The sequence below is a fragment of the Palaemon carinicauda genome, chromosome 2, assembly GCF_036898095.1.
Source record: "Palaemon carinicauda isolate YSFRI2023 chromosome 2, ASM3689809v2, whole genome shotgun sequence".
Classification (NCBI taxonomy): domain Eukaryota; kingdom Metazoa; phylum Arthropoda; class Malacostraca; order Decapoda; family Palaemonidae; genus Palaemon; species Palaemon carinicauda.
The window spans coordinates 197,523,780-197,539,827 of NC_090726.1; the positions used below are offsets into that span (position 1 = coordinate 197,523,780).

The following is a 16,048-nucleotide window of genomic DNA, read 5'->3' on the forward strand; positions in this document are numbered from 1 at the left end:
CAACTTATAAAATAAAAAAATCTTGGTTAAACTTCGCAAGTATCGCACCCAGCGCTTTTGTAATTTATATTTTTCTCAGGTAAAACACTCTCAATACATTATCAGGACAAATGCATAATAAGAGAAAAAATAACGATAAGTTTAACTGGGCTCCACAAGGCACTAGAAGAGTCGGAAGACACAGGCCTACATGGCTGAGATGGAGCGTGAAGCAGGAGATGATAAAAGGAGACGTATTGATTTAAAAGCTCAAGATAAGAGACGACTGCCGAAATCTAACAGAGGCCCTTTGCGTCAATAGGCGTGGGAGGAGTTGATGATGGTGAAGTAGTGAAATTTTCTAAGCTGTGTGTTATTGTTCACTCACAAATTGTAGCTCCTGTTAGTTTGTGTGTTTGTTTCTATTCTTGTTTAACCCCACCTGTCAGGACAGTGTGCTAATTTTCACCTGAATGCGCAGTAGCTCCACCCACTGATTTCAAAGTTCCAATGGAAACCCGTCGTTTCTCTCAATGTGATACTATTGGCTATTAGATTTTGGCTCAATGTATCGACAAGTTTAAGCAGATATTGTGTAATAATGCCTTTTATCCTGTTTTTTTATTTATTTCAAATTGGCCAATCAGAATCTAGCAGTTGATTTTCAAATTTAAAAGTCCTAGTTGAGACATGGCTACCAAACGGGAAAGATCTGAACATACAAAAGACGAAGCTATTAGACTATTTTAATAATAACAAAGATGGTTTGATCTTCCATCAGAAGTAGTATTCCATGCCGTGCTTACAGGACTTGCATTTTACATACAGGTGATAGATCAACATTACTGGCTGTGTCACAGTAAAGCTCGAAAGACGAAAGTTATTAGCATGTCAGTACATTTTCACTGTAAAGATAGAAAGATGAAACTTGGAAGCGTGTCCAATGCCTTTTCAAGGTAAAAATAGAAAAACAAAACTTAGATGAGAAACTTAATTATTCTACAACCGATTGTGATAACTCAAACTCCTAAGCTAGTCATTGCAGACCAAGTCTCAGCCTAAGGTAAGGATGCAGATTTGTAAGAGGGGTCGCAGGGGGCTGAGGGACCCCCCCCCTCCCCCCAGGTAAGGATACGGCTTCTAGGTTAGGTTGGATGGTAAGGTTAGGATGGCTAGTGCTCTTTTGTTCGTTCCCATTTAAAATCGGTCCCTGTTAAAAATTGACATTTGCCTTCGATAGAAAAAGGGATAGGAGGAAAATGGAGACCTTTAGAAAGAATGATGCTTGAGTGACAGATTTGGAAGTTTGTCCTCTCAGCTTTGGAAGTTTGTCCATGAGTGTTGTTTCTCTCTCGTATTTTTAAATGAAAAAACATTGTTACCTCGGAACGAAGTTGGAAGGAGATTATGTTTACCTTGTATTTTTAGAAGAAAAAACATTTTTACCTCGGAACGAAGTTGGAAGGAGGTTCTGTTTTTGCCCCTGTTTGTACGTTTGTCTGTGAACAACTTCCTGGTCACAATTTTACGCATAGAGTAATGAAACTTTCAGAGATTAATTGTTATGTTGAGACGTGTAAGGGATTCAATTTTGAAAGTCCTAGATCAAAGGTCAAGGTCGAGCAAAAAGTTGACCGAATTAACCTAAATTTAATTCCAAGTTTGCACATGGTTGTCACAGACTTCAAAAATGCCTACAGTCTTAATTGAATCTGGGAAAGGCAAACTGTTTTCGAGAAATAAGCTGCCATGGCGGAGGTCTGCACGAGTGTTTTTCTAGTTTCTGTTAGTTTTCTTCTTGTTTTCTGCTGTTATTATCTTCCGTAATTTGTTAGTTTTAATTTTATCCCACCCAAAACCCTGATTACCACCTGGGGTCCTCCATTACTGTTGGGTGGTGGTAATCAGAAAACTATACTTTTGTGAAAGTTAATAACATCAGGTCACATTAAAACAATAAGAAAACTAACGGGAACAGTGGTTTTTTCATGCAAAAATGGCTGGGTGGGACTAACGAAATTTTACTACATTTTTTACTAATTAAGTTTAGTATAGAAAGCCACATTTAATGTTATCTTTTTTTAGTAGGGGCTTTAGAAATAACTATGATAATGCTAGCTTTAATATATTTTAACTTGTGATATACTTATTTAATATATTGAACAGGTATTCAAGCAACCTGTTTTTACTGCTACAATAATTTAATGATAACCTAATGCTTAGATGTTATATCTTCCCTTTCCAATTGCAGGAGTATTTGATTTAACATGAAATTATTGCAGGTGCTTCAACTTATTACAGGTGCTTCAACTTATTACAGGTGCTTCAACTTATTACAGGTGCTTCACTTGGTTTTGGGTCATGATGGCGTCTATTGTAAAGGCTAATGTCGTGTAGTGCAATCTTTGGCTTTGTTGTAAGCGAAGCACTATGTCGCTCTAAACAGAGGGGCAAATTCGATCCAGCCATGTTTTCACGAATATCTGGTGCTCTTCAAGCTGCAGCTGATGTTGTAAGTACAGTATTGTATGTTTTGCATAATGTTATATGAGTACGGTACCTCATTAAATTTTGTCTCGACTCTATTGCCTTTAAGTCACAGTAGCCTGATTTCGCTACCAAGATCTAGTTACCGGGTGGCTAATTATTTTAACATGAAGACTGTTCATTCGTTAGAAAACTGCCATTTAATTTTAATCTAATGTTGTAGCTTCAACTACTACCGTACTTTAGTATAATTAATTTTATTTTGAAATTACCATATGTTCTTAGTTTACCTTTGAAACATTGTGAAACTTTTTTTATTCTTCAGCCAAAGAGACACTGTAAAAAGTGCGAAAGCTGCTGCATTTTTTAAATATACAACGTATATAACTGTGGAATTTTAATATACAGCAAAGATTAGTTAATAGTAAAAACCATATATAATGGTGAAAGATAATTATATTTCACATTTTATGTTCAGATAGTTTTTTTGTTTACTATAATAGTATTTGTATCAGAATTTTCTTTTAATAGCAAAGGAATACAGCATACTGTATTTGATAGAATACCCTGCACATCAGGACATTGCATATACGAAGCAACATATCGTTTAAGGACGAAACTTTAAATGTTGTCGACACGACCCAAAGATTTTCCTTTATTCATCCAATTTGTATAATCTGTAGTAATGGGTAAAATCCACTTATGGTTCTATGAATATATTATAAATGAAAGAAGAATAGAATTTAACCTTAATAATTAAGAGAATAAGTCTCAGTGTGAGGGACGTATGGCTAAACTAGAGCTGTTTGAAGAACAGTTTGACCCACGAGAGATTTGGAGACTTGTCACCAATCATTCAGTTCACCAAACTTTCAACTGGGCTCCACAAGGCACTAGAGGAGTTGGAAGAGCCAGGCCTACATGGCTGAGGACTATGGAGCGTGAAGTAGGAGATGATGAGTGGAGAAGTATCGATTTAAAAGCTCTAAGATTCAGTCGACTGACGAAATCTAATCGAGGCCCTTTGCGTCAATAGGCGTAGGAGATGATGATATTTTTGCTTATTTTAAAAGGTGAAAATTAGTATTTATCACGTCCTGTAATATAATGCATTAGGTCCTTAACTTACAAACATTAGATGTACGAACACAAATCCAACTGAAAATAACATAGATAAAATAAAGAAATATTGTAATAAAACAATATATAATCTATTACAGTAAGCAAAACGACATTTGTATTAACCTGATATCTATTTCATATGAAACCCAACTACCCTGTATTTGTTGACTTTTGTAAACTGGAAATCATAGACATGGGATTTAGGTTAGGCCTACTCTAGACCAAAGTTTGACTTACAAAACCATTCGACTTAATAGCTTGAAACTAATTAAGTTAGTATGTTGAGGAAATTCTAATACAAATTAAGAAACTTGTGGTGGCCGATGTGGTAACGTCCCTGAATGGTGAACGCCAGACCGGGGTTCGAGTCCCGCTCAAACTCGTTAGTTCCTTTCGTCTTTGCAACCTTACCATCCTTGTGAGCTAAGGATGGGGGTGATTTGGGGGAGCCTAGAGGTATATTTGCTGAGTCATCAGCAACCATTGCCTGGCCCTCCTTGGTCCTATCTAGGGTGGTGAGGGGACCTGGGTGCTGATCATATGTATATATGGTCAGTCTCTAGGGCATTCTCCTACTCGATAGGGCAATATCACTGTCCCTTGCCCCCACCATTTATAAGCAGCCTTGATTTTTATTTATTCTTTTTCTATTGAAATACTTTGTAACACTTCCTAATATCTTTTACTGAAACAGGTGGCTCCTCCTTGCCCACGGGTGGAGGACTTGAGATACCACTGGACACAGCTAACAATAGTGTGCCAAAGATGTCGAGCGCTCGAAGGACAGGCCCCCGCAGTGGAGGAAACCCACGTCCCACGTCACTTGACGCAGATGTTGAAAGTTAGTTTTCTGGATTTTTCTCTCACTTAGTATCGGGAGTTTTTACATCATAAATTAAAGTTCTTTGGCTTTTTTACTGCGATACCAGCAGCATTGGTCATTTATGCTGTTTGTAAGTTATGTATAAGGGAATGTTTGGTGGTGGTAGTAATAGTTGCATGGAAACTTTACACTGAATTTATTAAGCTTCTGTATTTCTGAGGCCAATTGTTAAGATTTTTGCATTTTTTGTGACTTGTGTATTGATTAATGTAATTTAAAATAATGATTTTGATTGTATGTAAAATCAGTGTCCATAAGATCTTACTTCAATGGCTAATTACCTTTCTGAATTTTTGTATGGTTGTTTTTATGGTTTAGTTTGGAAGACTAGTTCAAATTGGTTTTTACATTTATGATTGCAGGAAGGAGAGACATGATTCATTAAATTCCAATACTTACTGTGGATGTAAGGGATTATAGTTTAATCTTTCTTATGCAATGGTGTAGAATGTTTTAGAATATATTTTGTGTATTATGCCATACATGAATATAACTTTGTGGATCATGTCTTTCCTGAACTTTTCGTATGGTAGAGCATGTTTAAGGGCATGGACACTTCTGAATTTTTTTTTCATTTCTTCACACTGCATTGCTCAACAAACAAATATAGCCAATATGAGGCTTCCTTATGGCATGTTAATGAGACTTTTTTACGATTACAGTTCTTCATTGCTGTAGGTACCCACTCATTGCCTTTATCACACTGCTTGGCTTAAGGCCTGGTTACATGGGGATAATTTACTGGTGTCGGTAAAATATACCCGGGCAAGCGCTTGCTATCCCCGGGTTGTGGTGGCCAATGTGGTAACGTCCCTGACTGGTGACCGCTAGACTGGGGTTCGAGTCTCACTCAAACTCTTTAGTTTCTTTGGTCGCTGCAACCTCACCATCTTTGTGAACTAAGGATGGGGGGCGGTTTACGGGAGCCAATAGGTCTATCTGTTGAGTCGTCAGCAGCCATTGCCTTGCCCTCCTTGGTCCTAGCTTGGGTGGAGAGGGGGCTCGGTTTCTGATTATATCTATATATGGTCAGTCTCTATGGCATTGTCCTGCTTGATAGGGCAATGTCACTGTCCCTTGCCTCTGTCATTCATGAGTGGCCTTTAAACCTTTAACCCTTTTACCCCCAAGGGACGTACTGGTACGTTTCACAAAAGCCATCCCTTTACCCCCATGGACGTACCGGTACGTCCTTGCAAAAAAATGCTATAAAAATTTGTTTTTCATATTTTTTGATAATTTTTTGTGAAAATTCAGGTATTTTCCAAGAGAATGAGACCAACCTGACCTCTCTATGACAAAAAATTAAGGCTGTTAGAGCAATTTAAAAAAAATATACTGCAAAATGTGCTGGGAAAAAAATAAACCCCCTGGGGGTTAAGGGTTGGAAATTTCCAAATACCCCGGGGGTAAAAGGGTTAAAGGCTTACTATCCTGGAAAATTTACTTGCCGCTAGTTACTGGCGCCGGTGAACTAACCCCATGTAAACCGGTCTTTAGAACACAAGTATGTATATGCATGTAAATGAATTATCTAAAGAATTGAATTGTCTTTCTTACAATAATATAGTTTCTCTCTTGATTGTGTGTGAATGCAAGGGGAGAGAGAAGAGATGAAGTGCCAGATAGGAAGTTTGCTTGTTGACGGAATAAAATTGCCCAACGTTCAAACTTTGATAAAATATTTAAATTCTTTTTCATAATTGTTAGTGGTTGAAATTAACACAGCTTTTGTTTTCTTTTTTTTCTAAATACCTGTACTATAAAAGTATATATATTTAATTAATTATTTAACATTTTTAGTTATCAAAACACTAATGTATCTACATTTATAAAACACTGTATGAAAATTTATATGTGAACATTTAGATTTGCATTATCATAACATTGTACTTAAATAATGTATATGCACTTATTGTTCTGATGTTTGAAATTCTAAATATCATTACAAATGTAATAGAGAATAGATTTTGAAATTTTCTTGATTAAAAATATCTTTAATAAAAAAACAATCAGTACCAGCCAAACTCAGCTGAATCACTTACCAGGCTGAGAGGAGCAGAGAAAGGAAAGGTTCCCTTTTGTTTCCTTTGTTTGATGCTGGCTAAACCCCAAAATTTTGGGGAAGTGCCTTGGTAAATAGATAGGAAAAACCATGCACTTGAAAATGCTGATAATTTAATGACCTACCCCTGTTATGTAGAGTACAAAGAATATGTAAAACCCAAACTAAGAATAAATAATTCCAATAGCAACCTCTTTACTGTTGCAAAGGTGGATTTATTGCTGTCTAGCAATCTACTGGACTGGAGTTTGAGACTTGCAAAAGCTCGATAGTTTTTTGTAGTGTCTACAAACTCACCAGCCATGTGAGCTAAGGATATGGTGGGAGCCTTTAGGTCTCCCTGCTGAGGTATCAGCAGCCATTGCCTGCCTCTTCCCTGGTCCTAGCTTGAGTGGAGAGGGGACTTGGGCACTGATCATATGTATATATGGTCAATCTCTATGGCATTGTCACTGTTCCTTGCCTCTGCCATTCATGAGTGACATTTAAACATTTAAAACCACCTCTAAAATGCATACAAAAATAATCCACTGGTTACATAAATATTTAGAGTAATTTTAATTTTTTTTTTTCTTTCACAGTTGTTAGTAGCAGAGGAGCAAGAACAGAAGTTAGGTGGACCCCTCAGTCCGTGCATGGAGTATTTGGTACAAGAGAAGGTTCTTGCAACATTGGCTTCGTATGCCAGGGCTGATCGCCCCCTAGGAATACGCCAGCATGCCTATGTTTTCTTGGTGGGCGTGTTGAATCATCTACACCATTCACACCTCCATCATGCTCCTATTCATAAACCTTTACAGGTAAGGCAAGTCTGTCTTCTAATATGTATTGTGGATACATATTTAAGTGTAGACAATTCTTTGTTATTCTTTTATGATTGCCTGGCTGGGAATATGAATTCAAAATCTTTATGGTTTCAGTATGATCTTTTCACCACTTACATTTTAGAAGTATCAAAATCTATTGTTACATACATACATATACCAAGGCACTTCCCCCAATTTTGGGGGGTAGCTGACATCAACAAAGAAACAAAAACAAAAAGGGGACCTCTACTCTCTACGTTCCTCCCAGCCTAACAAGGGACTCAACCGAGGAACATAGAGAGTAGAGGTCCCCTTTTTGTTTTTGTTTCTTTGTTGATGTCGGCTACCCCTCAAAATAGGGGGAAGTGCCTTGGTATATGTATGTATGTAACAATAGATTTTGATACTTCTAAAATGTAAGTGGTGAAAAGATCATACTGAAACCATAATGATTTTGAATTCATATTCCTAACCAGGCAATCATAAAAGAATAACAAAGAATTGTGTCTACACTTAAAAATCTATTGTTAAAACTAGAATTAAAAGGAAAAGATGGATATAACCAGAATATTTTCTTACTGTTTAGAATAGATGAAATGATAAAGTGAGCACTTTATTTTGTTGCAGACAATGGTCAGGGCAGTTTGTGAGCTGCGGGCTTCCCCGTACGAATCCGAAGAAATGGAATTTCTCGCTACCCTTTGTGAGAAGATCAGGCAGGACTGCACAATAATTCTTTTGTATATTCAGGTATGCCTTTATATACTTCTACATGCATGTTATGATTTTATTTCAATGAATCTTGCCGGAGTTTACGCAGATACTCTGAGGACAAGTCGTATTTTAGGACAGTCCCCAGATTAAAAATATTCAACACCAAGTGCTTGTATAAACAGAATGACAAAGGGAAGAGATGGCTAAACAGGTGGAAGGAAATCTGGGTATGCAAAGTACCTATCCAAGGACACAAAGATAGATAAAGGGTTCAGTAGATCAGTAATTTTTCAATATTAATCTTACCCGGTGATCATGTAGCTGCAGCTCTGCTGCCCGACAGAAAAAACCTACGGGCGGGATACGCCAGCGATCGCTATACAGGTGGGGGTGTACAACAACAGCGCCATCTGTCGAGTAGGTACTCAGGTACTTCTTGTCAACAAAGAACCAATTTTCTCTCTGTCGTGCCACCGGCAAGACCTACTTGATACGCTGTTGTTTCTGGAGTTGATTTTCACGCTTTTTGGTGATGTATTCTCTCTAGTTATTAGCTTTCGCTGTACAGAAGTTATCATCTAGACTTTATCACTTTCATTGATTAGATTTTGGATTATTTGTTGACGACTTGGATAGATTTTGGATTTCCCCCTTTGACTAATTCAAGATGTCTGACCCTACTCAAGTCCCCAAGTACAGGCAGTGTAGCGCTAGGGACTGTTCTAGGCGTCTTCCGAAGGCCTCTATAGATCCTCACACCGTTTGTTCCAATTGTAGGGGTAAAGCCTGTCAATTGGAAGATCGATGTGAGGAATGCGCTGGGCTTTCGGAATTCGATTTTCAAGAGTTCCTTAAGAATGCACGTAGGCTAGAGAAGGATAGGATCAGGAGGAGTTCGTCTCGCTCTTTTGATTTTTCCTCTCCCCATGCCCCTCAACCTATTCCTTCCCCTGTAGTGGTTACACCCGACCCTTCTACTAGCTCTCATCAACCCTCGATGGCGGATATGATGCGTGCCATTCAGGCTCTTGGTGACAGAGTTGAGTCATTAGCGAATGACCGCAATCAACTCTTGGCCGACGTCAAAGAGTTGAAGGAGAAAAGTGCAGTGGGAAGTGTAGTGAGTGCAAGTGTAGTGAAAAGTGTCAGTGTTACGCATGAGGGTGCATCTGTTCGTGCCAGTCGTCCTCCCAGTCCGGGACCTCTTGCAAGCTCCCAAGCCCAGGGGAGAAGCAATGTCGAAGGACCAAAGGGTTCGACAGGCCTTGATCAGCGTACAGATGTACCCTCAGTGGTTGAGGACGTATCTTGCAGAGATCGTCCCACCCACAAACAGACGAGTGAGCCCATTCATTCCTCGTCTGCGGAAGAAGTTTCTCGTCAGAAACGCTGGACCAAGCTCTCACGACCTCTCAAGCGCAAGGTCCCTTCCGAGCGAGTCCAACGGCCCAGGTGTAGCCACTGGGTCAGTTCGGACTCGCCGCAGTCTTCCGAAGACTGCACACCTCCCAAGAGAGGTAGAGTGGTTCCGCAGCAGGCAATCACTCCGTCTGTTGCTGCACCAACCACTGTAGACCCTAAGTGGTCTTTGCTGCAGTCTATGCAGACTCAGCTAACTTCCTTCATGCAGGAGTATCGTGCTGAGAAGGTTGACGCTGCACCCGTTAACCTACAACCTGCCACGGTTGTGCGCTCAGCTGACACTGCGGCTGCCTGCTCCCACACTCCGGCTGTGAGAGCTCCACCACCGATGCGCAGTCGACCCTGCCAGACGCATGTTGACGTTAGCCGACATGCGGCACCCTCCGTTGACATGCGTGAGCTACCGCATCAGCAGTGGGAAGGTGCAGTCAAGCTGCCGTGTTTTGACGCAATGCGGCAGTCTCCGCAACCCACGGCAGTCCCCACCACGCACCACCACTCCGCTTTTGTTGTTGCCAGCTCTCAGACGGACCAGCAGCGGCATGATGTTGGATCCAGTGCAGCTACGCATGCACCCGTGCTGCCGGATTCAGCCGTTCAGCTTTCTTCTCCTCCTTTGCCGCTTCCTCCTCAGCATTCGGATGAAGGAATCTCTGATGACGACGAAGCTGCGCATTTGGACGATCAACACTCCGACATAGATGAACCCAAGACTACGCCTCCCTCCTTAGACTTTAGGAAAGTCCTTGCCCTGTTTAAGGAGCTGTATCCGGAGCAGTTTGTGTCTGCAGCTCCATGCTCACCTCCCTCTGAGTTCGCTTTAGGCATGCAGTCAGCAGCTCCTGCCTTTACGAAGCTCGTACTCGCTCGCTCATCCAAGAGAGCTTTAAGGGTACTGGGAGAGTGGCTGCAGGCCAAGAAGCAACTTGGGAAGACAACCTTCTTGTTTCCCCCGGCCAAGCTTGCTTCCAGATCTAGCGTTTGGTATGCCACAGGAGAGGTTCTAGGCTTGGGAGTTCCTGCCTCTGCCCAGGGCGACTTCTCAAGTCTGGTAGACTCTCCCCGCAGACTGGCTATGAGACGGTCCAAGATTTGCTGGACCTCTTCGGACATGGACCATTTTTTGAAGGGTGTTTTCCGTGCTTTTGAGATCTTCAACTTCCTGGACTGGTGTTTGGGAGCGTTGAGCAGAAAGACCTCCCCTTCGGATAAGGACTCTGCCATGCTCATCATGTCCTGCATGGACAAAGCCATTCGGGATGGGTCTGGCGAGCTTGCGGCTTCTTGCGTGTCTGGAGTTCTTAAGAAGCGAGATCACCTTTGCTCCTTCTTGTCGGCAGGAGTCACACCATGTCAGAAGTCAGAGCTGATGTTTGCTCCGCTATCCAAGTGTCTCTTTCCTGAAGAGCTGATCAAGGGGATTGCCGCCTCGTTGATCCAGAAAGACACCCATGACCTGGTGGCGTCATCTGCACGTAAAGTCACAGCTTTACCTTCCGTGCCTAGACCTAGGATGGACACACCAGCGTCTAGGTTCATTCCGCCCTTTCGTGGCAGAACCTCCAGCAGAGGAGGTACCCGTGCCGATAGTCAACGTGGCAAAAAGAAGAAGGGTTCCAAGTCCTCAAAAGGCAGAGTCTGACTGCCATCTTCTCCAGACAGCAGTGGGAGCCAGGCTCAAGAACTACTGGCAGGCCTGGGAGAACAGGGGTGCAGACGCACAGTCTGTGAAGTTACTCAGAGAGGGGTACAGGATTCCATTCTTGCGCAAGCCCCCTCTAGCAACAACTCCCATCGACCTCTCTCCCAGGTACAGAGAGGAGGACAAGAGGCTAGCTTTACAGCAAGAGGTGTCTCTCTTGCTACAAAAGGGAGCGGTAGTCATAGTCCGGGACCATCAATCCCCGGGCTTCTACAACCGTCTCTTCTTAGTAGCGAAGAAGACAGGAGGGTGGAGACCGGTGCTAGACGTCAGTGCTCTAAATGTCTTTGTCACCAAGCAGACGTTCACCATGGAGACGACGAAGTCAGTGCTAGCATCGGTCAGGAAGGAAGACTGGATGGTCTCGTTAGACCTAAAGGACGCGTACTTTCACGTCCCCATCCACCCAGATTCCCAACCTTTCCTAAGGTTCGTCTTTGGGAAGGTGGTTTACCAGTTCCAAGCCCTGTGCTTTGGCCTAAGCACGGCACCTCTAGTGTTTACCAAACTGATGAGGAATATTGCCAAATTCCTACATTTAGCAGACATCAGAGCCTCCCTCTATTTGGACGACTGGCTTTTAAGAGCTGCGTCAAGTCGTCGCTGTCTGGAGAATCTCAAATGGACTATGGATCTGACCAAGGAATTGGGTCTCCTGGTCAATATAGAAAAGTCCCAACTCGTTCCATCCCAAACTATAGTCTATCTAGGTATGGAGATTCAGAGTCAAGCTTTTCGGGCTTTTCCGTCGGCCCCCAGAATCAGTCAAGCCCAAGAATGCATCCAGAGCATGCTGAAAAGGAACCGATGTTCAGTCAGACAGTGGATGAGTCTAATAGGGACGCTTTCATCGCTGGACCAGTTCATCGCGTTAGGGAGACTCCACCTTCGACCCCTTCAGTATCACCTAGCTGCTCACTGGAGAAAGGACATGACGCTAGAAGCGGTCTCAGTTCCTATCTCCGAGAAGATGAAGTCTGCACTGACTTGGTGGAAGAACAACATTCTTCTCAGGGAAGGTCTACCACTGGCTGTTCAGACCCCCGACCACCTTCTCTTCTCGGACGCATCGGACACGGGCTGGGGTGCGACACTGGACGGTAAGGAATGCTCGGGCACGTGGAATCCGGATCAAAGAGCACTACACATCAACTGCAAGGAGCTACTGGCAGTTCATCTGGCCTTGAGAAGCTTCAAGTCCCTCCTAGGCAAGGTGGTGGAGGTGAACTCCGACAACACTACAGCCTTGGCGTACATCTCCAAGCAAGGAGGGACTCATTCGATGACGTTGTTCGAGATCGCAAGGGACCTCCTCACCTGGTCAAGAAATCGAAACATATCGCTTGTAACGAGGTTCATTCAAGGCGACATGAATGTCATGGCAGACCGCCTCAGCCGGAAGGGTCAGATCATCCCTACAGAATGGACCCTTCACAAGAATGTTTGCAACAAACTATGGACCCTGTGGGGTCAGCCCACCATAGATCTGTTCGCTACCTCGATGACCAAGAGGCTCCCAAATTATTGCTCACCGATTCCGGACCCAGCAGCAGTTCACGTAGATGCCTTTCTTCTGGATTGGTCCCATCTAGACCTTTATGCGTTCCCCCCGTTCAAGATTGTCAACAAGGTACTGCAGAAGTTCGCCTCTCACGAAGGGACAAGGTTGACGTTGGTTGCTCCCCTCTGGCCCGCGAGAGAATGGTTCACCGAGGTACTGCAATGGCTAGTAGACGTTCCCAGGACTCTTCCTCTAAGAGTGGACCTTCTGCGTCAGCCGCACGTAAAGAAGGTACACCCAAGCCTCCACGCTCTTCGTCTGACTGCCTTCAGACTATCGAAAGACTCTCAAGAGCTAGAGGCTTTTCGAAGGAGGCAGCCAGAGCGATTGCCAGAGCAAGGAGGACATCCACTCTCAAGGTCTACCAGTCAAAATGGGAAGTCTTCCGAAGCTGGTGCAAGGCGAATTCAGTATCCTCAACCAGTACCTCTGTAACGCAGATAGCTGACTTCCTTTTACACCTAAGGAAGGTAAGATCCCTATCAGCTCCTACGATCAAAGGTTACAGAAGCATGTTGGCAGCAGTCTTCCGCCACAGAGGCTTAGATCTTTCCAACAACAAAGATCTGCAGGACCTCCTTAAGTCTTTTGAGACCTCAAAGGAGCGTCGGTTAGCCACACCAGGTTGGAACTTAGACGTGGTCTTAAGGTTCCTGATGTCAGCAAGGTTCGAACCGCTTCAATCAGCCTCTTTTAAAGATCTCACTTTGAAGACTCTTTTCCTCGTTTGCTTAGCAACAGCTAAAAGAGTCAGTGAGATACACGCCTTCAGCAGGAACATAGGATTTACATCTGAAACGGCTACATGTTCCTTACAGCTTGGTTTTTTAGCTAAAAACGAACTCCCTTCTCGTCCTTGGCCCAAATCGTTCGAGATTCCAAGTCTGTCCAGTTTAGTTGGAAACGAACAAGAGAGAGTACTATGCCCAGTAAGAGCTCTTAAGTACTATTTAAGACGGACGAAGCCATTACGAGGACAATCAGAAGCTTTATGGTGTTCTATTAAGAAACCTGCTTTACCGATGTCGAAGAACGCAGTTTCTTATTACATCAGACTTTTGATTAGAGAAGCCCATTCTCATCTGAATGAGGAGGACCATGCTTTGCTGAAGGTAAGGACACATGAAGTTAGAGCTGTCGCTACTTCAGTGGCCTTCAAACAAAACAGATCTCTGCAGAGTGTAATGGATGCAACCTATTGGAGAAGCAAGTCAGTGTTCGCATCATTTTACCTTAAAGATGTCCAGTCTCTTTACGAGAACTGCTACACCCTGGGACCATTCGTAGCAGCGAGTGCAGTAGTAGGTGAGGGCTCAACCACTACATTCCCATAATCCCATAACCTTTTTTAATCTTTCTCTTGAAATGCTTTTTATTGTTGTTTTTGGGTTGTACGGAAGGCTAAGAAGCCTTTCGCATCCTGGTTGATTTGGCGGGTGGTCAAATTCTTTCTTGAGAAGCGCCTAGATTAGAGGTTGTGATGAGGTCCTTTAGTATGGGTTGCAGCCCTTCATACTTCAGCACCTAGGAGTCGCTCAGCATCCTAAGAGGATCGCGAGGCTCAGTAAGGAAGACGTACTTAAAAAGGCAGAGTAATGGTTCAAGTCGACTTCCTTACCAGGTACTTATTAATTTTATGTTTGTTATTTTGAATAACTGCTAAAATGAAATACGGGATACTTAGCTTCTATTGTTAACATGTATGCTGGTCTCCACCCACCCCCCTGGGTGTGAATCAGCTACATGATCACCGGGTAAGATTAATATTGAAAAATGTTATTTTCATTAGTAAAATAAATTTTTGAATATACTTACCCGGTGATCATGAATTAAAGGACCCACCCTTCCTCCCCATAGAGACCCAGTGGACCGAGGAGAAAATTGGTTCTTTGTTGACAAGAAGTACCTGAGTACCTACTCGACAGATGGCGCTGTTGTTGTACACCCCCACCTGTATAGCGATCGCTGGCGTATCCCGCCCGTAGGTTTTTTCTGTCGGGCAGCAGAGCTGCAGCTACATGATCACCGGGTAAGTATATTCAAAAATTTATTTTACTAATGAAAATAACATTTTATGATATACAGAAGGCATATTATATGTCAAAAGTTTTATGAATGTTGAGAATAATTCAACTTTTGTATTACAGCCTCTCGCGCTTACAGGAAGAGTTCACACAGGATATACTCCAGAAGATAGTTTCCCCCAAACCCCTACTCATAACAGTAGCTCTGAAACGCCCAATAGTGACCAGCAGCCGTCGGATAAACTGCAGGCAAAATTTCCTCTAGTCGATGCCTTACTCAACTTGTGCCATAGCGCTGTAAGTAATTATTTTAACAATTTTTTTTTTTATTTTCTGTAGTAGGACCTAAAGTTGTTCTTACTCAAATATAAATCTTTATCATTTTATAAAAGTATGCTTTCATTAAAGCTGGATACAGCTGTTAAAACCTAACGAGGAGGTGGTAGTCAGCTGAGGTGTTCTCACTGAATGTTGCAATTGTGTTTCTTCCCCACAAGACAGGATTCCTCATGCTTATTCTTTACATTTTACATTTTGCAAGGTCTTAGGTCTCTCGAGTGATCCCGCTCGAACCTGTGGGATGAGCGGCAGATGCGGCTTCGACCTATGAGGCTGTACGATACTAGTATAGCCCTGATGAATCTAGTAGGAAATGGCAAAAAATGAGTGTGTCATAAGTCCCACTGAAGGATAAATCTCCATCACTTTGGTTCAGGAGTTCGTGGCCTGGTCTTTGAACCCAGCCATTCACGACTTCAAGTTTTCTTTATCTTTTCCTAACCAAAAGTGACTACTAGAGACCAAGATGACTTGCCTTCTTGTCATTGAAAGAGGAAGACGTTACCCATCTTCCTACAGCAATGGAAGAAGTAATAGAAAAGACCCTAGAACACGGTTTCTTTCTGGCTTTGAGGGGGAAAAAGATGAAAGGATCACCCCAGATTCGAGTTCACGAAGTCAGACATATCGAATCTATCTCAGCTCTCAGGAAGAACCTGTTAAGGGCACTGTTTGTGTAAGACAAGTCAAGTAACAACTGGAAACCTCTGCCCATTATCTACAGTATATGATTCTCATATTGAAGGACAAAAGTTTGTAATTTACACTTCCTGCCTTATTCACTCAGCAAGCTCTTAAGTTTTAGGTCAAAGCGGGGATCTCTTTGGCCTGTCAAATGAATGGAGCTAACTTGCCACCCTCCAGCTAACTATCAATATCAAACTTAGCTGAAAGCATATTCCTGTTAAAGAACTCAAGTTTGCTTAGTTAGGAAAATACAATTG

At 42.5% G+C, this 16,048-nt stretch overlaps 1 protein-coding gene across 5 annotated transcripts in view; it reads left to right on the forward strand.

Moving 5' to 3' along the window:
- The window catches only part of LOC137629486 (FHF complex subunit HOOK interacting protein 2A-like), a 44,377-nt gene that overhangs the window by 1,391 nt on the left and 26,938 nt on the right, over positions 1 to 16,048 (forward strand). For 3 of the 5 annotated variants that reach the window (XM_068360823.1, XM_068360857.1, XM_068360849.1), the window contains exons 2-6: positions 2,319 to 2,491; positions 4,283 to 4,429; positions 7,118 to 7,336; positions 7,970 to 8,092; positions 14,889 to 15,062. In XM_068360823.1, coding sequence (XP_068216924.1) covers positions 2,366 to 2,491; positions 4,283 to 4,429; positions 7,118 to 7,336; positions 7,970 to 8,092; positions 14,889 to 15,062 — 789 coding nt within the window. In that variant the 5' untranslated portion in view covers positions 2,319 to 2,365. Of the gene's footprint in view, positions 1 to 2,299; positions 2,492 to 4,282; positions 4,430 to 7,117; positions 7,337 to 7,969; positions 8,093 to 14,888; positions 15,063 to 16,048 lie in introns of all 5 variants that reach the window. The other 2 variants (XM_068360832.1, XM_068360843.1) reach the window with 1 other exon arrangement.